At 42.3% G+C, this 24422-nt stretch overlaps 1 protein-coding gene and 1 non-coding gene across 2 annotated transcripts in view; both read right to left on the reverse strand.

Moving 5' to 3' along the window:
* Positions 1-24422, reverse strand: part of ATP8A2 (ATPase phospholipid transporting 8A2) — a 448688-nt gene that overhangs the window by 299199 nt on the left and 125067 nt on the right. The window contains exons 19-24 of the mRNA XM_043478109.1: positions 23979-24028; positions 23284-23353; positions 21408-21492; positions 19195-19334; positions 17641-17779; positions 9937-10001 (exon numbers count right to left, since the gene is read on the reverse strand). Coding sequence (XP_043334044.1) covers positions 9937-10001; positions 17641-17779; positions 19195-19334; positions 21408-21492; positions 23284-23353; positions 23979-24028 — 549 coding nt within the window. The remainder of the gene's footprint in view (positions 1-9936; positions 10002-17640; positions 17780-19194; positions 19335-21407; positions 21493-23283; positions 23354-23978; positions 24029-24422) is intronic.
* On the reverse strand, positions 14820-14926 carry LOC122447738. The gene has a single exon (XR_006271386.1). It is a non-coding gene; the product is annotated as a U6 spliceosomal RNA (small nuclear RNA).

Here is a 24422-nt window from a genome sequence, read left to right on the forward strand (position 1 = left end):
ACATCATTTATTCATTGCCATTATGTAGGTTTTGATACAAATTCAGAATTAGAAATGACCTAATGGAGTTCCTATAGAAAGGACGAACAGAAAATGTACTTTGTCCCATGAACTAAATTTATGGTAAGTATTTTCCACATGAATGCAATTTAAAACAAAATGTATGAGCTTACTTAAAGAAAGAATTCCTCTTTTATTGTCTCAAAACTTTGAAACAAAAATAAAACTCCATGTTTCAGTATGTCTCATAATACAGAAATAAGACTGAATGACGGTGAATTTAACTGTATGTGAATTAGATTTTGGTAAAAAAAATGAAAGTGCATTAAATAAAACCTAAGACAATTGTACTTACGAGAAAGGAACTGATCTCTCTGTTCTGCAAAATCCCTCAAGAATTTCCAAGATTGACATTTATAAGCATTATCAGCCCAAGATAATACTTTAGGAGTTAAACATACTAATTTTAAAAATCCAAGACAATGGCAAGTAAGCACCAAGTAGCAAAACAGGTTGTGGAAAATAAAAAAAGTGAAGTAAACCTATTTAGTCTAGTTCTAATTGAGTCTAATGGTTAATTTGTCCTCCAATGTCTCCACCAACACTCAGCCCAGGGACTAAGAAATCTGATATTTGACACGTAAGTAGGTTTTATACTTACTAATGCACAAAACAAATTATATTGAGAGCATCTCTCCTGATTATTAAGTAAATATTTCTTGATGCATCTCAAGGTACCTTCTTGTGAACTGGAGAAGAGAGCAGACATAACAGTAAGTAGGATAAGATGCCTTCCCTGGGGATGCTGAGCCTAGAGTGGAGGACGCTGGGACCAGTCCCACTAACATAGCAAGAGGAGCAATAAAACAGAGGCCAGACAGCAACACTGATAATCCTTCCACAGGGCCACGGCTCAACCCTCACTGTAACGCCCTCAAACCAGCTCCCCATCACAATGATCATACATTCCTTGAGGATTCTTTCATTTATTTAGGTCTCTTTTCCCCCTATAGTTTCATACAATTTTACTGAAATAAAATTAAAATGTCATCATTGGAGCCAAGACATGGAAGCAACATACATGTTCATTGACAGATGAACGGATAACAAAGATGTGGTGCATATATACATGAAATATAACTCAGTCATTAAAAAGAATGAAATGATGCCATTTGGACGGATGCACCTAGAGAGTATCATATGAAGGGAAATCAGAGAAAGACAAATACCATATGATATCACTTATATGTGTGATCTAAAATATGACACAAATGAACTCATATGACCAAACAGAACCAGACTCACAGACATAGAAAACAAACTTAAGGTTACCAAATGGGAAAGGCAGGAGAGGGATAGATTAGGAGGTTGGTATTAACAGATACAAGCTACTATATATAAAAAAGATAAATGACAAAGTCCTACTATGTAGCACAAGGACCTATATTCAATATCTCATAATAAACTATAATGGAAAAGAATATAAAAAGGAATATATATATATAACTGATTGCTTTGATGCACAGCAAAAACTAACATAGCTTTGTGAATTAACTATACTTCAATAAAAAGTAATGTCATCATTGGTTTACTGATTTCCAACTTTCCCCCTTGATGACAGGTACCAAGCAATAGCATTCACAGTGTCTACTTGGAACATTTGGTTCCATTATTCTATTTAAAAGGGAGGAAAAAGCTGTTTAGTCTTAAGATTTCTATCAACCATAAAGCAATTTCTGCTTGAAAACTATTTCCAAACAACATGAGGGTTTCCAACTAATATCTATTTCCCACTCTTCAACTTGTAGGCTATCATCATGTTATATTTCAAATTGATACTATATCCCCAGGTACTACTGAATACATTCAGTATTAATCTAGGCTTTATCACTCATTTTACACTTTCTTTGCTTTTTAGTCTGTTGTGCAACTTAGGTCTTCCACCCAAGGCCATTTTCTTTCTGTACAAAATACAAACTTCAACTTCTCAGCCCTAGTTCTGTGAGTACTCTGCACCAGACAGGTGAGAAGAACCCAGTGTCAAGCCCACAGGAAGCCAGGTTCGCCCCGGCTCACTCAGATTCCTAGGCTATGGCCACGAAGGCCTTCAGGACAAGGCTTCTGTTCTTCCTTCAGTTTTATCTGAGAATTCCTCACCTGTCTTCTCTTCAACACGTATAAAAATATTAATTCAACAGCCTTACTTATTTTCAGCAGGAGAGCTGGTTAAGCTTACACCTATCACAACTAGAAACAAGAAATAGCTTCAGTTCTAAAGTTCAAAACGGAATCACCTTCCCCACTGCCACCCAAATATCCATCCAAGTTCATACCATCTTTCAGCTCCTACACATTTTCTACAGGACAGGCAACAAGCCCTAGATTCTCAACCTGCTTTTGTGAATATGGCATACTTACATGCTGGCCACTTGCACGTAATTTCCAGACCAGTAATCAATTTCTGTATTGTTTAAATTCATAATATAAAACATAGGAACACATAAATTAACTAATATAAATAATGTGTCATGAGGCAGAGGGGTTCAGTAGGCTACATGGATAGAAACGGTTGAATTTTAAACACAAACATGCATCACACCACCAAGTGCTCTTTTGCAAAACAGTTAGAAATCCACTCCTTTCTTTATCCATCATGTATATTTTAAGTCTAGATAATAAGGTTGATGAGGGGAAGATCACAGAAGCTAAGAGTGAAGGAAGAGAGGTGTTTCTTAAAATCTTCTCACCAGATCACACTCACTTTTTTAAATTCTAAAGTAATGAAGAAAAACCATGGGAAAATACAAGTAATTCAGTAAATCGCATGATTCTAACAAAAATAAATTCAAGAAATCCATACAGAAAACCACAATAAACAATAAAGTTGAAAAAAAAAAAACAACAACAAAGTTGAGGTAACACCAACAAAGAATCAGGTTGGTAAGCAAATATCTTGTCCTTGTCTCGGCATCCAACTTAGGAGTTTTTGTCAGATGAACCAATTTTCAGTTCTATTTGGCCAAACCCTTAAAATAAACACCCACTTTCAAAACTAGTCTGTAAATTCTCAATGGAAAGAACTGAAATATTGAAAAGTGCTTATAATTCAGATTCAACGGAACATAAAATCCCAGAATTTAAATAAAGATATCAAGGGAATTTCCTGGTGGTCCAGTGGTTAGGACCTGGTGCTTTCACTGTGAGGCCCAGGTTCAATCCCTGGTCAGGGAATTAAGATCCCACAAGCCATAAGGTGCAGTCAAAAAAATAATAATATATAAAGACAATCAACTTCTAAAACTAAAACCTAATATCTAAATACTGCAAATGCCACATAAATAACAAGGAAAAGACCTTCAAATTAATCTATTAGACAATGATAAAGAAATTGTACATGGTCATGGAATAATAACTCTCTGTACAATTATAGTCAAAAAATTAACTTCAAAATTAATTGAAACTGGTGTTACATTCCACTTGGCATTATAGCTTTTGCTATTTCCATACAAATGCAGCAAGATTTTCAGTCCTACATGAATCTCCTTGTGGAGACTCATCAGTTGAGCCTTGTCTACTACTAAGACTATAATTAAACTGTACAGTAAGCTATTTATACGTCTGAAATAATTTCCTTTTCAAGATACAGCAGGCTTCAGCTTTATTCTGCAAAATCATTGTCAATGACATATTTAATCTCGAGGTTACTGCTTAAATTACATGTGCACCGCCCTCTAAGCCTAGATCCCGGCTGGAGGCTGGCAGCAGCTGCCACACGTGTCAAAGGGTTACTATGATTACCTTCAATAGGAGCCATATGTGCTTGGTTGGCCACAGCAATTTGTCCCCTACAACCTAATTCAATCTATTAGATTTGCTAATTTTTTTTTTTTTTGAAGGAACAAAGAGTGATTCCTAGGATTCATGATTCAGAAACAGAAAATAAATGTTCTAGAGGTGGGGGCAGCCTAGAAGTTCTTTCTGGATCCCCAACAGGTAACTTCAGGGACTCGAAGAATCTGATGAGATAAGCTATACCAAATACTGCTCTTAAAATTTCGGTTTCATTAAGTGGTCACTGAAGAATGGCAACAAAGAAGGATTCGTCTTCATTTATCTCGGGGAAAAGAACTGCTTTAGAAACCATTTACCCACAAAGAAAAAAAAAAAAAGACCACCAAAAAGGTACGGAGAGCATGTGGTGTCCACAATCCTTAAGAAGAAAATGACGTTCCACACACTGACAACATAATTCATCACATAGGCCCCAGAAGTTCTTGTGAGAAATCAGAGTGGAGGAGCACGCTGAAAACTTTCCCCAAGCAGTCAGGAAGCAGTACGAAAAAGACCCACTAAGAGGTGACTGTCAGCCTTCGGCAAAGATAACGGGAAACGGACATCTTTTTGTGCCTATTGTATTATGGATGGAGCATCCACGGAAATGGGGTTTGGAGTCATGGAAACCTGTACACACGCCTGGAGGAGGAGTGTGTGGTGGAACCACCCCAGAGAGAGAGAAGCATCACCTGGGGACACAGTGGGTGTGCACATTGAGGAGCTGGACTTGTTTCTCGGTGCAGGGGGCACAGAGATCACATGCGTGCAACGTTCTCAGCAGCACTCACAACCACACAAAAATGGAAACTCAATCCGACACGTCTACCACCAAGTTTTCAATGCTGTTCGGCAATGAGCTAGAACTAGACTGATCAGCACGAGTCAGTGTCAAAAACACAGGTGAAAAAAGCAAACTGCACAGAGATACATAAAATACGATCTCAAAATTGAAGCTTCAACACCAGGTTTGACATAGCTTATAGATACACGCGTGGATGGCAAAGGAACCCAAAGGTTTTAGACCATGGATAAAGGAGAACTAATGAAGCTTCAATCATCTGTAATGTTCTGTTTCTTTAAAAAGTTATCTAGCAACCCAGGACATCTAGGCAATAACAGGACATTTAGCAATAAAAGGGACTCCTGGCGGGAACATGCTATCTCTCTACTTTAGAGAAAATGAGTCCATCATTGACTGTGAATAATACAGTTATTTGACATAGGATTTCAGTAGATGCACCTTATCAAGTTAAGTGCACACCTACTCCAGGATTCAAAGTTTGTTGCTGTTGTTGGTTAAAGATAAATACTAAATTTTTTTCTACATCCAATTGGATGACTGTATTATTTTTATCTGTTAATGAGGTAAAGTATATTAACAGTAGATTTTTTCTCAAGAAAACACATGCTTACAGCCTTGGAATTAAACCTAACTGTATCATATGTCTGATTTCTTTTATATTATTGGATTTGGTTTGTTGATCTTTTATCAAAGAATGTTACCTCTCCGTTCACAGTTGAGACTGATCTGCAATTTTTCTTTACCATTCTGCCCCTATTGCTTTTGATCCAAAGGTTACTTCAAACATCAACCTACACTGAAAAGTATTGACTTTTTTTGGTATTTTTTTGGAAGACTTTTTATAAAATTGGAACTGTTTGCTCTTTTAATTCTTGACAAAACTAGAGTATAATGTATTCTCTTTGGAGGAAAAATCAGAAGTCATGACACTATTCCTTTAACGGTTGTAGGGTTATTCAGGTTTCCTATTTCCTCGAGTCTGAAGTTTTATGTTTTTCCTAGGTAATTACCCATTTCATCTAAGCCTCAAATTTATTTACACAGAGTCATTCATATTATTCTAATCACTGCTGTCTCTACCTGGAGTTATTTCTCTTTTCTCATTCCTAACATTTTTTTTCCCTGACCAGCTTTGTGTGTGTTAATCTCATTAGTCTTTTTGAAGAATCCACTTTCAGTTTTGTTGATCTTATCTTGCTCTTTTGCTAACATCTTAAATTGTATGAATAGCTTACTAATTTTAAGTATTTCTTCTTTTATACGATAAGCAGTGATGGTACGAATTTCTCTCTCTGGGAAATTCAAATCCCACAGATTTTGATGCAAAGTATTTTTAAATCATTCTAAGTATTTTCTAATTTCCAATGTGATTTCCTCTCTGACTCTTGAATTATTTATGAGTGTTGTTTTTAAATTTCCAAGAGTACAGATTTTTATGAGTGTGAAAGTCCCTCAGTCGTGTCTGACTCTTTGCGACCCCATGGACTGTAGTCCATGGAATTCTCCAGGCCAGAATACTGGAGTGGGTAGCCTTTTCCTTCTCCAGAGGATCTTCTTAACCCAGGGACCAAACCCAGGTCTCCCACACTGCCAGTGGATTCTTTACCAGCTGAGCCACCAGGGAAGTTTTATAATAAACTTTTTTTAAATCACTGATTTGTTGGTGTGGGACCTTGGATTCACAGAACAAGCCAAATGATAACCAATTCTCTGAAATGTCATGAAGACTTTCTTTATGACTCGTACAGTCATTTTTGGAAAATACTTAATCATTATTGACCAGAGAGGTATTATGGCCACAAGTGTTAGTGTCTACAAAATCCCCTGGTCAATAAATGTGTTAAAGAACATGAGTACAAAGAGACAGATGTATGTATGCGAATGGGGCACGCTCACATCTATGTATGGGTGACCTGTGTGTGTACTATCTACAGCTGCTTTCTCATTAAAGGGGAAGAAAAGAGCAGCTGTGACCTAGAGCCTAAAATATTTACCATCTCATCCTTCGCCAAGACAGCTCATGAACCCCCCTAACTATTTGTACTTAGCATCTTACCTTACACTTCTCCTTTGTGGCAACTGTCACAAAAAAAAGCTTAATTAAGTCAATACTAAAGGGCTGTTTTCTCAGCTAAAATATAAACCTGAGCGTAGAGATTACACTGTCATTTATTGTTGTGTCTGCAATTCTAGCAATCTGCCTGGCCTACTAAGACACTCAAATATCTGTTGATTTCATATAAATTCTGAAGTTAAATATGTGTTTTTCTGTTTTCTTATCAGTATCAGTAACCTTTTATTTGCTTTTACTTTATCACATCTGTAAAGAGGAAATCTCTATATTTTTAAAATCAGCATTTCTAAACCTGTATTGCTATCACAGAGTTACTCATCAAAAAAGAAACTCAGTGGTTAAATAAGTTTGGTTAACAAAATATTCTGTATCACCCTCTGCCTGACTCACAGTGTGATAAGCATATTAAAAATCGCACAAGACTCATGGTAGGGACACGTACTTAATTATTTATAAATCTGGATCTCCCCCCTCCCCCAAATTAGCCAAAGATTCTACTTCTCTATTAGTGCTTCTTAACAGTTCAAAAAACATTGTTTTAGAAGATGCAGCAATAGCACACGATGGAACTAGAATGGGGTCAGTTTCCCTCTGATCACGGAGGGCAAAGGAGCAGACAGCCAACAGTTGAGGGTTCATGGACCATTTGTTCTGTTTTGCAATTACTTACATTTACCACTGACAATATGTAAATGACTGTTTTCCAATAAAACTTTATTTACAAAAACAGGTAGTCAAATCCCTATGTTGTGTAACAGGAACTAACAGTGCTATAGGTCAATTATATTTCAAAAGCAAACTCATAGAAAAAGATCAGATTTGTGGGTACCAGAAGTGGGGGGTTAGGGAGGGGGAAGTGTAGGAAGGTGGTCAGAAGCTACAAACTTCCAGTTGTAAAGTAAATAAGCACTAGGGTTGGAAGGTACAACATGATAAATATAATTTATTTATTGACTGCTGTAAGTTATATATGAAAGTTTGTTAAGAGTAAATCCTAAGAGTTCTCATCACAAGAAATATTTTTTCCACTTAATTTTGTATCTAGGAGATAACATTCACTCAGTGTATTATGGTCATCATTTCATAATGCAGGTAAGTCATTTTGCTGAACACCTTAAACGGATACAGGGTCGCGTCCGACTCTTTGCAACTCCATGGACTGTAGCCTGCCAGGCTCCTCTGTCCATGGAATTCTCTAGGCAAGAATGCTAGAGTCAGTAGCCATCCCCTTTCCTGGGGAATCTTCCCAACCTAGGGATTGAACTCAGGTCTCGTGCATTGCAGGCAGATTCTTTATTGTCTGAGCCACCAGGGAAGCCCAGCATGTACAGTGCTGTATGTCAATTATGTCTCAATAAAACTGAGAGGAAAAAAAAAAGTGGTAAGCTTAGATTTGGACCAATGGCCAGAAATTGCTGACCCCTGCACAAATGGACTGAAAATGACCTACACTGTCTTCCAATACAGTAGCCACTAGCCACACATGTTCATTTAAATTACTTGAAATTGATAGTTCCTTAATCAAGCTGGTTACATTTCAAGTAATTAATAACCACTTATGGCAAGCGACTATCACCATGGACAGCAGAGAAAACCATTTTGACTTCTCATTAACCCCTTACAGAAAGTTTTCTCTTTTTTTTTAATATGTCGCTTTATTTTACACTGAAAATTTAAGTTCTGGGTAATAAGAGAGAAGAGTACCTCAATAAAATAATGTTCAGATCAAATGAATAAGTTCACATGAACTAAAACATCTTCCATGAGGTTTATGATTCTAATTTAAGTGGAAGAAGTAGATGGTTACACCAGGAGAAGGAGACAGTGGTAACTTAAGAATTTCCCCAATGAGAGCAGACAGCTCATCTCTAAGAAAGAAGACTCCTATTCCTACTTATACAGTAAGCTTGGGTTTTTATCTGCCCAGGGATTCTTTTTCTTCAACATGTTCTTGAGTCATGCATTTAAGACTGCCCTCATCTTGAAAGACTGAAAAGAAAATGCTCATCCAAACAGAAGAGTGATCAGTGACATCTCTTACCTCTCGTGGTTCACTCAGCACCACATCCCAGGGAGGAAAAGCAGAGACCATCCACATCAACTTATGAGGGCCTTCAGAGGTACAGACACCCCCTGACTTCCGCCCCTGGAATCCTCAACGGGTACACCGCATCCTGGCCCTGACAGGAGGATTCACATCCCCAGTCTGCAGGTCGCACATCTCCCCCCTTTACAAGTGTAACTAACCTTAACACCTGCTCGGGGTGCTGGCGTTTATATATAACGCGCTGACCATAAGCACTGCCATGGGTGCCTGCCAGGAACAAGCTCTTGTTAAGTGACCTACAAATGGAACCTCACTGTTGAGCTCCTGGTATCTTATCAAACTGCCAAGCAGACCACTGGTGACCCTCAAATCAGCTCCCAGCCAGGGTCTTACCAGTGGCTTTAGACTGTGAGAGGGCAAATAGGGGTCTCTTCCATTCTCCTTGAGCCTGTGTAACCAACTGTCATATACACAGAGACAACTCCTGACACTTGAAACTAGAAAGGAAATTCTGCAAGTCTCCATAGCAAGCAACACTTGAGCTGACCATCACTCCTCTATGGAGATCCTAACAGGAAGTCAAGCCACACTAAGACTCAGTCAGTTCAGTTCAGTTCAGTTGCTCAGTCGTGTCTGACTCTTTGCGACCCCGTGAATCGCAGCACGCCAGGCCTCCCTGTCCATCACAAACTCCCGGAGTTTACTCAAACTCATGCCCATCGAGTCGGTGATGCCATCCACCCATCTCATCCTCTGTCGTCCCCTTCTCCTTCTGCCCCCAATCCCTCGCAGCATCAGGGTCTTTTCCAATGAGTCAACTCTTCGCATGAGGTGGCCAAAGTATCGGAGTTTCAGCTTCAGCATCAGTCCTTCCAATGAACACCCAGACTGATCTCCTTTAGGATGGACTGGGACTACTCCATTATAAATGTACAACTCTAGGTGAGTAAAACAAAGCATCATCATGGAGCTCACAAAGCAATGTCCTAAACTCACTATTTTGATGTTTAAAGATATAACTTTATGCCATCCATTCATAAACAAAAACAGAAAACACACCAAGTAGTTTCAGTTGCTTTTCAGTAAAATAAATAAACACTGCTTATCAGCCATACTAGATAAAATAAAGAAAAGGTTTAACACAATTATATCAAATATAAGTTTTGAAAAGCTACTTACGTCCAAAGAATCCTCCTTCAGTAGGATAAGGGCCATGTTCTGTGACACCAACCGGCAGGAATAACCTAGAGTGAAAAAAAGAACAAGATACGTGAATTAACCATCCCCACCAGGAACGCACCATGTTCAGAGTGACCTGAATTCAGTCCCCCTCCTGCACCTGACTGACGACCATGTTAAGCCTATGGGCTCACCCAGAGGAACCGAGCAGAGCGTGCCCCGTGCTGCTCAAGAAGGTCTCCATAACTAATGACTGAAATAGCATAAACACTTGTCAGTTTTCTGTGGATCTTCCCTTATCCCTGTTATCCTTGTAGAACAGTAGGAGGAGCTCTGGGTTCTCTAGAACAACAGCAAACACTTTTGGAGACAAATGGAACCCAAAAGTCCTCCTCAGTCACCATAAACGCACCTACTGTGACATTAAGTCCCTCACCTGCTTGGGACTTCCCTGGTGGCTCAGACGGCAAAGAATCTACCTGCTAATGCAGGAGACCCGGGTTCGATCCCTGGGTCGGGAAGATCCCCTGGAGAAAGGGATGGAAACCCACTCCAGTATTTGTGCCTGGAGAATCCCATGGACAGAGGAGCCTGGCAGGTTACAGTCCATGGGGTCGCCAAGAGTTGGACACAACTGAGTGACTAACACTTTCACTTTTACTTCAATCCTCATGCAGGTTTCTAAGGAATCCTATGATACACAGAGTTACTTTTCCTGCAGAAGCTCAAAGCAATCCCATTTCAAAAATTAAACGAGCTTTAAAAAAGGTTTGGAATAAAGTATCTCAGTGCTAATTCTTAATAATTCCCATTGCATTTTAAACAACAGTACCTCTCCTCTGTAGGTTAATTTAAGCCAGGTACTCTCCCACTTTTCCTCCCAGAAGCTGAATATATTTCTATGAAGCTCTTTCCTACTCAGACTTTGAGAGCCTCTTCTGACTCCTGCCTTCAAATCCCCTGGCTCTGGGGAAGAGGAGGAGGTGGGCCTCAGTCAGTTCAGTTCAGTTCAGTCGCTCAGTTGTGTCTGACTCTTTGCGACCCCATGAATCGCAGCACGCCAGGATCCCTGTGCGTGCTGTCTATCACAAACTCCTGGAGTTTACTCAAACTCATGCCCATCGAGTCGGTGATACCATCCAGCCATCTCATCCTCTGTCGCCCCCTTCTCCTCCTGCCCCCAATCCCTCCCAGCATCAGGGTCTTTTCCAGTGAGTCAACTCTTCGCATGAGGTGGCCAAAGTACTGGAGTTTCAGCTTCAGCATCAGTCCTTCCAATGAACACCCAGGACTGATCTCCTTTAGGATGGACTGGTTGGATCTCCTTGCAGTCCAAGGGACTCTAAAGAGTCTTCTCCAACACCACAGTTCAAAAGCATCAATTTTTCGGTGCTCAGCTTTCTTCACAGTCCAACTCTCACATCCATACATGACCACTGGAAAAACCATAGCCTTGACCAGACGGACCTTTACTGGCAAAGTAATGTCTCTGCTTTTTTAATATGCTATCTAGGTTGGTCATAACTTTCCTTCCAAGGAGTAAGCGTCTTTTAATTTCATGGCTGCAGTCACCATCTGCAGTGATTTTGGAGCCCAAAAAAATGAAGTCTGACACTGTTTCCACTGTTTCCCCATCTATTTCCCATGACGTGATGAGACCAGATGCCACGATCTTAGTTTTCTGAATGTTAAGCTTTAAGCCAACTTTTTCACTCTCCTCTTTCCCTTTCATCAAGAGGCTTAGTCAATCCCAAGTCCAAGGGTGTTTATAGGGGCCCTGGGCTTTCTTTCAAATCACCCTGCTCAAGAGAGCTGGCAACAACATGCATTCACCACCAACCCCTACTCAATTGATCTCATTGAGAAAAGGCAAGAAGAGAGTCCTCCCACCTAGAAAAGTGGCCCTTACAGCAATAATGGACCACTGACCACAGAAACAGGGAACAAGTTATCAGCATGAAGGACATCACCCTTCATGCAAGGATGCAGGTGACCATCACATGAAGGGCCTTAACCCATGCTGTTCCCTGAGCAACAGGGGCCAGGGCTGTCCTCCACAGAAGAGCCAAAGTAACCCTTCCCACAGATGCTGTATTTATTAGAAAGGACGTCAGGCATTTAACGGATGAACAAGTCACAGAGCTACTGTGCATATGTGCTCAATTCTACCCGGCAGGCTCTCTTTTCATCCTCAGAAAGCACTACTAAAAAGCACAAAATAGAACTCAAGACAGACTAAAATTAAGATGAGAAAAACCTTGGGTTTTTTTTTGGGGGGGGGGAGTGATAAATATTTATGTTTATTTTGGAATATATGAAGTATATTATTTTTTTTATTAGTTATTTTGGAATATATGAAGTATAATCTTCACGAATGATGGTCATTTGACAAGAATATTTAGCAGCCATCTCAGAACACAAATTTTCAAGCACGAAACTACGGCTTTTTATCCAGTGGTAATTTTTTTAAGAATACCATCAAGAATACCTAGTCCAGGCAGTTAATAACAATTATCTCAAGGGAATGAGACTATTTGGCTGGTTACAACCGCCACATATTATTAATGTTTTTAAAGTGAAAACAACTAAGTCAAAAATAACAGGACCACACAAGCAAACACCTGTTAAACCTCTAAGAGGGGGAGAGGGGCAAAAAAGGAGGAAACACAGCACCATTGCATAGAGCATTTCCAAACTTGTTCAAGTCTGTATTTTAACAATAGTGATGAGTAGAAATGAGTTTCCCAGGATGCCATTAAAAGTTCTACAGAGCAGGATAGAAATAATTGAACTTTCTTTCCCCCAAATTTTACAAATGTATTCTTCCTTCCTGTAAATTCTTAGGTGAAGTATAGAAGGGAGGTCAAGATTTTATTTTCATTGACAAACAGGGATATTGAAACTTTTATCATTTTTCTTCCCTTGCCCCCGAAACTCCCAGCAACTCCACACAACAGAGACTGCTACAAATTTAGTATAACTCATGTGAAAGGATTTGCTGGTAGTTTTTGATATGAACAACAGCTGCAGAAGCAAGCTGTAATCTTTAAGCCGTCGCCTGCCGCTTGATTTTACATTTTGCAATTTAAGTCAAATGCCACTTGACAACTGAAGCTGCATAAAGATATTATGGAAAAGCTCAAAGTATTTTTCTATCCGTTGCAGGGAGAGGGTAATAAATAAAACCACTGACAGGTTCATGAATTTAAATACACAGAACTCAAGGCTTCTGAGAAGAAACAGGTTTGTTTTTTTTTTAATTTGGAAAACGAAGCAAGATTTTGCCTAAAGAATTATCACACAGAACACTTGCTCTAGACAGACCATGGAAGTTTAACACAGTTAAATGTGACTTAGCTAATGTGGCAAATTAAATTATGTCAATCCAAGTTTGCTGTGCTTGAGTTCTAATGTTTTTGGATAAAATGAGATCAACTCTTGGAGAAGAGCCAGGTATGAAATGTCAATCTACTCTTGTAAATTGAGGTCTATTTCTTTAATCTCACAATCTAACAAGACGACCGTAAAATGACTGAGGAGGGGCCCTCTGGGATTTCACTCTTTACTAGGGCTGAAGTTAACAGTACACCACAAAAGTGTTGAGTCTTTCTGCTACCTGAGTAGAATCAAAGAAATCAAAATATTACAGCATCTATGGTACTTAGAGCAGGACCTGACTTTAATAAAACCATCATTCACACTAGAAAATATGACCAAACCAAACCTCTGGGAACTCACTATCAGTGTCTTTTTTTTGAGGTAAGCATATATTGTCAAAGATAGCTCAACCCAGATTTCTTCAGGGACACTTTTGGAAGGTTCGTGTTCATGCTAAGTCACTTCAGACATGTCCAACTCTTAGTGGCGCTATGGACTCTAGCCCACAGGCTCCTCTGTCCATGGGATTCTCCAGGCAAGAATACTGGAGTGGGTTGCCATTTCCTACTCCACAGGATCTTCTGGACCCAGGGATTGAACCCATGTCTCTTACATCTCCTGCATTGGCAGGTGGGTTCTTCACCACTGCGCCACCTGGGAAGCCCTCTGGAAGGGTTAGGAATGACTGATTCTTACTAACCATAAACCTGGGATTCAACAAACTACCTGACAGAGGGATTCCACCTTGGTCCAAATCCTCGACAAGTGTGCTGTTGGTTCTAAATGATATCAGGTAGAATCTGGTCACCCGATGTTCAAGTGTGAGCATGTGGAACATAGCTCCAGACGTCAAAAATGGACGATGACAGATGGAACTCAATCTCCTCCAGACTGGGTCAAGGCTCAAGAACCTTCCCCATCAGAGAGCCAGAATGTTGAAGGCTTGTCCACAGAACCACACCCAGGCACCCTTCTCGCCAGATCCTCAGATGCCTCTCAGAAAGGCTTCAACTGTACCTCACCACAAACCCTGCAAACCCTGCCATCGTTGACCTGTGCTATGCTCATTCTTTGAAACAAATTCTTGAAGTTCAAGTTTTAAACCCATCTCACCCACGGAGCCTCCCTTGGTCTTTCTTTTTTTTTTTAATTAATTAATTTTTTTATTGAATGATAATTGTTTACAGAATTTTGCTGTTTTCTGTCAAACCTCAACATGAATCAGCCATAGGTATACATATATCCCCTCCCTTTTGAAACTCCCTCCCCATTCCACCCCCTAGGTTGATACAGAGCCCCTGTTTGAGTTTCCTAAGCCATACAGCAAATTCCTGCTGGCTGTCTATTTTACATATGGTAATGTGAGTTTCCATGTTATTCTTTCCATACATCTCACCCTCTCCTCCCCTCTCCCCATGTCCATAAGTCAGTTCTCTATGCCTGTTTCTCCACTGTTGCCCTGTAAATAAATTCTTCAGAACCATTTTTCCTAGATGCCATATATAAAAAATATGGAATGCATCACGAATTTGCGTGTCATCATTGCACGGGGGCCATGCTAATCTTCTCTGTATTGTTCCAATTTTAGTGGATGTGCTGCTGAAGCGAGCACTCCCTTGGTCTTTCTGACGCACATTTTTCCTTCTGGGAAGTGACTATCACATGTCAAGTTCACACGCTCAGACTCTCAGGCTAGGTGTGGCCCAGGCCACAGATACCTGGTATCTCTGTGCCTCAGTTTCATCTTTAAAAGGGGATAATGTCGATCTCAAAGGGATGTAAGACTTACAGAGAGGACTTAGCTAGCATATGCCAACCACCATGCGCACATTCACTGAGTAACTACTATGAACGCCAGCCATGCTCAGCACCTACACTGCATGTACTTTCTCATCTATCTCATTTCTGAGTTGGTCTCATGATTCACTCAGGCCCCAAGTTGGGAATCTAAGCTCCCCAGTCTACAGGGGAGCATCTGGCAACTACGGAGCTGCAGGTCATCAAGAAACCACGCACCTGACTCTTCTGTGAGCGTCACTGGGGCCGGGGCCGTGCTCCCCCAGCACCGCCCGACAACCAGACTCATCCTCCTGCCAGTGGGCAAGTCCACGTTCATGGGTTTCAGAAATTAAACTTGCAAAAGACTACAGAAGTGGTTTCAAGGTATCAAATGACAACAAAATGTGTATGTGGGGGGTGAGGGGGAGTCTGAATTCCAGCTCAGATGGTTCACAATGAAAGCTGCTCCCAGCATGATGACTTTAAAATGGAATATGCATTCGGAGTTTGTTCCCACTTATGCTGCCTCCATTAGAAGAAAATTATAGACTCTGAAAACCTCACATCTACTTTCTTACTACGTAATAGATGCTTCATCCAGCCATAATAGGAAATGACAACTAAATGATTCACAAAGGCTACAGCTGAAATTTCACTTTAGAATAGCTGATGCTAAATTTTTAGGCTAAACAAGAGAATTGCCAGTTCCCGGAAACACAGCTCGCTAGTGTGTTTCAAGCACAGCACTGCAGAGTCCTGGCACTGTGCCAGTTCCAAAGGACCTCAAAGTCACACGCGGGATGACTGTGTCTACCTAATATTCATAAGCTCATACAAGACAAATATCCTGGAATTTAATTTGACTACATGTATTTATCTTCATACAAACTAAAAGGTATGCTTTAAATAAGTTTTCAAACATCTGATAGACAGATGGCTGGACAGGTGGTAGATAAATGACAAGAGATAGACAGAGCAAATACTAAAGACAGCCAATAGCACCAAACACCAAATGTCACCTCTAAAGGGAAACATTGCCAGTTAAAACCATAAGAGTTAACAGTCATAAGACATTCCAACTTTGGAGGCAGTGAAATATGAAAACAACATGTGTCTTAGAATGCATGAAATAAAGTACCTTCTCCAGGGTTTTCAAAGTCAAATTTTGGAGAAGCGTGCTCGTGAAAGCTGTGTGAATCTGTTTAAAATGCTTCCTGCACCAGGACTCATGGCCCCAAGACCCGGCACTAACTAGCTTGGTCATTAAGTAGCGTGAGACCTTGTAGACTCTGATGTCTCCCGCTTCCAGGGCTGTAAGACTGCTGATGTGTGAAGACCAAAGACATGGTAGAGAAAGGACCCCCAGCACAGCACTTGGCTCTCGGGACTCTTCTCCTTACTCCAGCTAGAAGGAGAACTGCCAGACCCTTGATCTGCTTCCCAAGTACCTTCTGGGTACCCTAACATACACATAGGATGCACTCAAATGTACAAAATATCCAGTCCATATTGTGGGAAACAGATGGATAACAGCTCATATCACAGAATGTTTGGGGAACATGGGACTAGAACAGAGGCTGACAATTGTCCTCTACCTAGAGCACGACCTCAGGCTGCTCAGAGCCGTTGCCTATGGTCTGATGCGGACAAGTCTAACATTAAGTCTAGACATCTGCACTATATCCTCTACAGGCTCAACTGATGCCCTAACTCAGTGGTATAGACACAGTGGAATACTACTCAGCCATAAACAAGAAACAAAGCCATCTTCAGCAACACTCATCAAGTCATTTGGACTCAAATTCCCTTTCTTCAATTTTCATTTCTGCAATACTCAGCAACCAAAGAGGTTGTCAACTCATACAGGGAAGGGAAAGATGCAAGCCTCTTAAAAAAACATATCAATAGGTAAAAATTATTAAAATGGCTATAACTATATAAAATAGTAATGCATATTTAAACAATGAAAATATGCTTAGTCTCTGAGACTAAATTTTTGTGAAAAGATAAGAATATCAAGAATAAGAAGAATATCAAAAATAATAAGAAAATCAAGCTGTCATCAACTCTTGAATTCTCTAAGTTTTATGAATGTATACTCAGTCGCTCAGTTGTGTCTGACTCTTTGACTCCATGGACTGTAGCCTACCAGGCTCCTCTGTCCATGGGGTTTTCCAGGCAAGAATACTAGAGTGGGTTGCCATTTTCTACTCCAGGGGATCTTCCCAACGCAGGGATTGAACCGGCCTCTCCTGTGTCTTCTGCATTGCAGGCAGATTTTTTGCTGCTGAGCCACTGGGGAAGCCCTATAAGTGTGTCTAAATACTTTTCAGGAAGGTGTCATAGTTTTAATATTTATAACAGGCAGATAATGCTCATAAAGAGCATGTTAATTTGGTTTCAGTAAACTTTTCTCGACCTTGTGAATGAAGAATTCTATAAAACACCATCTGTCAGTGTGTCTGAGGAGCCCATGGACACTTCTACAAGCCTTTAAAAATACAAGACAAAAATCAGCATCAGGCAATTATTTTTTAAATGAATTACCTATATTAATAGCAGTTTCTTGTTTGTCACCTGTCAACACCCATATTTTAATCTCAGCCTTCAACAGAGTTGCTATGGTTTCTGGCACGCCTGCCTGAAGTCGATCTTCTATGGCGGTGGCTCCAAGTAGCAGTAGATTCTGGATTGAAAAACAGCTTCAATTAAAGATGGTGAAACATGTGAGAGTGGCATGAATGACAAAACTCCTCACAAACGAAAGGCGGTCAAAATGTTCTGAAGTAATTACCTTATTTCCTCTACATGAAACATTTGTTTGCAGATAATTAATGATAGACACGTGTGGCATTTCAAAACCATCCACAAGGCTAGAGCCCCCTACTCCCCACATACACACGCAGGCTAGCACTCATCATCTACTTCTGGGTACCCGGGCATCCTGAGATAGAGACCCTCTGGCAGCAGAGCACTTGGGCAGGTCACCTTGGGGACACTCACAGGACTGAGCCCTCCCTCTCACTTCACTGACAAGCCAAGGACAGTGGTCCAGCTAATGCCTGAGAAGAAATGACTCAGTGACCAGCAAGCCAACGATGTCCTGAGTGCCCACCGCTAGCATGGGGCCACATGGGTACTGCGTCTATTTAATTGCTTTATGATTCACAAAGTAAATATTGGAATCTTCAGGGAATCAGGGTAAATGGACATGCGAATTCAGCTCCATCTGCACCCAAATTTCATTAAAATGACAAACAAGGGGGGAAAAAGCAAAGGTGAATTAAAATAAATAAATAAATAAAGGAATGAGAAAAGCAAGCAAGCAATGACTTTGAAGCTACTGAAACTGGAAAACGGATAGACCAACAGTTGCTGACATGAAACAAAAGGTTGAAATCTGGCTCCCAGATTTCAGGGGATCAGCCTGTAGAAAGCTAATTCACATCTTGGGAGAATGAAATAACAACAAAATCCACACCAGCAACATGGAACAGCAAAGGCAGAGCTCAAACCATGTTGGGATAGTAAGTGTGAGAACAGAAGGTATGATGTCCAACCAGCCTAGGCATTCTATCGGCCCAGGAGACTCAACAGGGTCAACTAATCTCATTAAGCCTCATCTCAGGCCAGCCCAGAAAGTCATAGATGCTGTTTTGACCCAGATACTTAAGACACAAATGTTTGGCAGAGGGTGGCTAGACCTTTCCAGTAGCCCATAAAAACTGATGGTTTCTTAAAGAAGAGAAACGATTAAAAACTAATGATGACTTTTTACTTGGTTTTTAGTTTTTCCAAAGTGTATCTTTCTTCACTGATGTACCTCATTGATTTAGTGAACTCATTTTACGAAAAGTTTCAAATAATCAGGTAACTGTTATGTAAGGATAATATGTCATAAAGTAAGTTATCAGACTGCCAATTTTTGTGTTCAATCAATTGCGCTTTCCTATTGAGAAAAACAAAAAGAGCTAATGGTGAGTTAAGACACTCATAAGACAGAGAACATCACTGTGCAGATAGAGCAAAAGGAGTCCTGCTCACAGACTGTCTGCCCGCTGGGTGTCACTGGGCAATAACAACCCCGCCACGTGCGGTTACCTTCTCGATGATCTCGTAGCACTCCTCCAGCCGCTGAGCGCGATCCTTCAGGATGGTGCTGGCTTCCTGGTAGACTTGGAGCCACTCCTCGTAATCCCGCTCACTGAGGTCGGCGTAAGCCACACACAGAGTCCGCAAGCCTGTAAGACAGCCCCGGCGTCTCTCGTCTCTCGGTGAGGCCGCTGGTGGCGGGCCAGTAGGGGGCTTACCCCCAGGGGACACCGTGCGACCCCACTGGCACGTGCAAAAGTGAGACAGACCATCGGCTCTGTAGGGTCACTCTGACTCCATGTTCACACGCTCAAAAAGAGAATTTAAAAGCAATTCTATTTTAATATAAATCAGCTCTTCTACAGATGCTGACAGTAGAGAAGAAGCCACAAGAGTGAGCCCTCAGCTGCAGAGCAGGACAAGAGCTGGGTACGACCCACACCCAGGAGCCAGGGCCAGGGAGCAGGAACGCCTGTCAGACAGCAACAGAGGCCCACCACGCTACCACGCGAAAGACACGGGCTTCACTATGGAAAACAGTGTGGAGATTTCTCAAAAAATTGGAAATAGAACTGCCATATGACCCAGCAATCCCACTTCTGGGCATACACACTGAGGAAACCAGATCTGAAAAAGACACGTGCACCCCAATGTTCATCGCAGCACTGTTTATAATAGCCAGGACATGGAAGCAACCTAGATGCCCATCAGCAGATGAATGGATAAGGAAGCTGTGGTACATATACACCATGGAATTTTACTCAGCCGTTAAAAAGAATTCATTTGAATCAGTTCTAATGAGATGGATGAAACTGGAGCCCCTTATACAGAGTGAAGTAAGCCAGAAAGATAAAGAACATTACAGCATACTAACACATATATATGGAATTAGAAAGATGGTAACGATAACCCTATATGCAAAACAGAAAAAGAGACACAGAAGTACAGAACAGACTTTTGAATTCTGTGGGAAAAGGTGAGGGTGGGATGTTTCGAAAGAACAGCATGTATATTATCTGTGGTGAAACAGATCACCAGCCCAGGTGGAATGCATGAGACAAGTGCTCGGGCCTGGTGCACTGGGAAGACCCAGAGGAATCGGGTGGAGAGGGAGGTGGGAGCGGGGATCGGGATGGGGAATGCGTGTAACTCTATGGCTGATTCATATCAATGTATGACAAAACCCACTGAAATGTTGTGAAGTAATTAGCCTCCAACTAATAAAAAAAAAAAAAAAAAAGACACGGGCTTCAATCAGCCAGGCTGTGCGTGTACGTGGGCATGTGTCCCTGTGTGGGAGTATGTTCCCATGTGTGTGTGTGTGTTCCCATATGTGCATGTGTGTGAGTGTGCATGTGTCCCTGTGTGGGACTATGTTCCCACGTGTGTGTGTGTGTTCCCATGTGTGCATGTGTCCCTGTGTGGGAGTGTGTTCCCAGGTGTGCATGTGTGTTCCCATGTGTGCGTGTGTGTTCCCAGGTGTGTTCCCCTATGTCCCTGTGTGTGTATGTGTCTCTGTATGCGTGTGTGTTCCCATGTGTGCATGTGTCCCTATGTGGGACTATGTTCCCACGTGTGCATGTGTGTTCCCATGTGTGCATGTGTCCCTGTGTGAGTGTGCTCCCATGTGTGTATGTGTGTGCCCATGTGTGTGTTCCCCTACATCCCCGTGTGTGCACAGATGTGGGTACACATGCCCAGGGGAGCCCAGGGAGATGAGGAAGCAGAGGCCGGCACTCATGCAGGGGCCCGGTTCTCATCGCACCCATGTGCAGGGGAGCCAGACATCAGTCTGTCTAAGCCCTGCAGAGAACTCCTTTCCTGTCCTCTGTGGGTTCAGTGGGTTATTCTCACAGGAAATCAAGGGTAAGCCAGTGTCATAAGGAAAACAACGACAAGGGGAGTTTTCCCAGAAAGGGACTATGAACTAGAAGATGATTCTGTGCAGCATCAGGTGTGAACCTGCCTCACCCGCGTCCCTCGGGTTAAGAGTTGGGGGGTCCCCGTGTAGGTCACAGAGCACAGCTGGTCTGGGGCCTCAACTCTTGTCACTGCCAGGGGCACAGAACACCAGAGGTAGGGACGGGGTCGGCACGAAACCACCATCCGCCTGTGAAAAAGCCAAGCGCTGCCCAGAGATGACACGTGAATGCGAAGGCTCACCAGAGTGGCCCTGAAAGCACGGCTGTGCCGGCAGAAATAACACTTCCAGCTCCACTCACCTTCCGTGGCAAAGTACTCCAGGTGGCAGAGAGTCTCCTCCATGTATTTTGAATCTTTTGAAAGTCTCTCAAAAATCACGTTATCCTATAAAACAGGGAAACGCTGTAATTGGCACACCCTTAGGCCAGCTGACCCTTCAGCACCGCAAGCCCAGCTCTGGCTTCCTGGTTTCCATCCAGTGCAGGCCTGAGTGGGGAGGGGAAGGACAGCTCTGGGCTGGATGCAGTCATAAGCTGTGGAAAGCAAATCGGCTGTGGGTCCACAAATCAGGGAGGACCCCGGGTGTCAGGAGGATACATAATCAGGGACACAAAGGGGCCCATGTTCACCCAGGTTTGTGAAGCTCACAGTGGAGTTTATAATACCCTCTGCAGAAGTGGCAAGCATAAACACACAGCCTACACTGTTCAAGTGTAGGGTCTCTTCCTAGCGCTGCCGGACTCCCACCTGGGGGCAGGCACAACCTGCCCGGCACAGAATCCAATTCAGCTGAGAACACACAGTATAGACAGTTCATCACCCAGGGATTATTCACGACCTACAAAAGTAGGGCTGGAGGATTGCAGGCTACAGATCATGCAGAAAATATGTTACAAACGGCACAGCGTTAGGCTTCCCCCAAAGTTTTTAAGAAATCTAGTTTGGTTTGGGGGGAGGCAAGTTGGAAAAAAATTAAATCCTATAATACTTTGGGCACCTGATGCAAAGAGCCAGCTCATTAGAAAAGATCCTGATGCCGGGAAAGACTGAGGGCAAGAGCAGAAGGGAACACAGAGGATAAGATGGTTGGATGGCATCACTGACTCAAGTGATCACCAACAAACTCACCTGAGTTTGAGCAGACTCTGGGAGATGGTGAAGAACAGGGAAGACTGGTACATTGCAAACCTAACATAATCTGGACCTCAATGAATTCACATAGGATGCCTTTAGAATTCACACACATTGCCCACTTTTAAAAACTCTGGTCACAGTGTCCTCAAATACTTCTTCCCACAATTGGTAAAGATCAGTAAGGTTTCCAACACATCGTTGATCCTACTATTATTTCATAGTTCCTGACACAGACTCAAGAACTGAGCTTAATAAAGCTTTCCTTCAACACATAAGACCACAGTGTTACAGAATGTAGTTTTGTGAGTCAGGCTCATAAACAACAGCATCTTTCCCTAAAAATTTAGATTCAATGACCAGGAGGCAGAGAGGACAAAAAGCCTGATGTAGGAAGTAACCAGAGGGGACCAGACGTGATGATGGACCACAGATGGACACTGCCTCAAGCCTGCCACACAGCCTCTTTGGTGAATAAAAACCACAAATACTGAGAGCAACTACTAAAGAAAAAAGACACACCAGAGTCCTTAAAAGATTAAGTCACCCTTCAGTCGTGTCTGACTCTGTGCGAGCCCATCGACTGTTGTCCCCCAGGCTCCTCTGTCCATGGGATTCTCCGGGCAAGAATGCTGGAGTGCATTGCCAAGACCTCCTCCAGGGAAACTTCCTGACTCAGGGTCCAAACCCACATCTCTTACATCTCCTGCATTGGCAAGGGGCTTCTTTACCACCTGGGAAACCCTAGAAGATCATAGGTCAACACAAATGATTGCATCTGTCACAGCCACAACGCAAGGGTGGAAAACAGCAATCAGAAATCACATGCCAAGGATTCTGGAGGACACAGCCAGCTATTGTTTCTGAAACCAACCACTGACTGTCCTAGCCACGCTGGCTTGAGCCCCCGTCACGGTCAGAGGGCTTTTACCTCTCATTGAGCTTTGGGAGCCTTTCAACCTGGGTGACCATGAGGGGTGCTGAGAATGGCAGGTAAGGGAGAAGCAGGGGTCCCCCACCATGCAGACATCAGCCAGTACTTACAGCCCCTTTACAGTAGAGTCGAAGCTGTCCTGAAGGAGTTCGCACTATCACAGACATTCTCTTTCTGTCGCTATAAGAGTAAAGACACAAAGGAAAAAACTGTCATTGCTGTTTTACAGGATCACATCCTGTGATTAAACAGTAAGCAGCCCAAGAGGTGGTCTGGCTGCCTCAATCTCCATCTTCCCCACCTTCCTCCTCCAAGTCGAAATTGGTGTGCCTCCTACTCTCTTATTTACATATAAAGGACATAAACCTATTCTTTTCCCTACCAGGGAGACTCACTAGCACAGCTCTTGATGGCAGGACCGACAGAAATGGAGACCTTGAGTGCCTCCTCTGTGCATCTAATTTTCTTCTTATGATACTCTGTCCATGTACTCTCATTGCACAGCTCAAAAATATCCAGCCACATGCCAAGTAACAAAGGGGAAGATTGAATACAAACCCACTTCACTCAAAAGCATCTCATCCTGCCTTCTTTTGACTGGAGTGGAAAGAGATGATGGATTCTGAGAACCTCGTGATTTAGCACTGAGGTCCCTCCATGGCTCCTCCCCAGCGCCACCCGCCCCCCCCCCTCCCCGCAGCACGTGCCTCCTTGCACATCTTCCATCAGCACCTGCCCTCTCCCTCTGATTCTTCTTCTTGCTGATCAGTATATATAGAGAGAGTTTAAGAAAAGAGAAACATACCTGGAGAATTCCAGGACGTTCAGGATTCCAAATGTCTGTTCCTGTCCCATCTAGAGGGGAAAAAAAAAAGCTCTTACCTGAAGTGCGAAGCATTAACATCTCAAAACAACCGACTCCCCACTCACAAACCTCTCTACACACACCTGCCCCCCTCCCCTTCCCTCCTCCATCCTCATTCTCTCCATCTATTCCCGGTCAGACTTCCAACCTGTATGGGTCCCCGCAGTTAGTCTGGTAGGGTCACAGCGCCCCCTTCTGGGGGAAGCTTCTCATTTCCTTCACCAGGAGTGACCGTCCCACTAGCTAGTGACAAGAGTCACTTCCAAGGCACACAAATAAAGGACAAGAGCTACATGGGTCCATCCCAAACCTGGGACCAGTTAGGCTCACGAATCCAGAATTTTTCACATTTCGTAGAAGTATATACACACACTACATCCCACT

Source organism: Cervus canadensis, chromosome 9, assembly GCF_019320065.1.
Source record: "Cervus canadensis isolate Bull #8, Minnesota chromosome 9, ASM1932006v1, whole genome shotgun sequence".
Taxonomy (NCBI): Eukaryota; Metazoa; Chordata; class Mammalia; order Artiodactyla; family Cervidae; genus Cervus; species Cervus canadensis.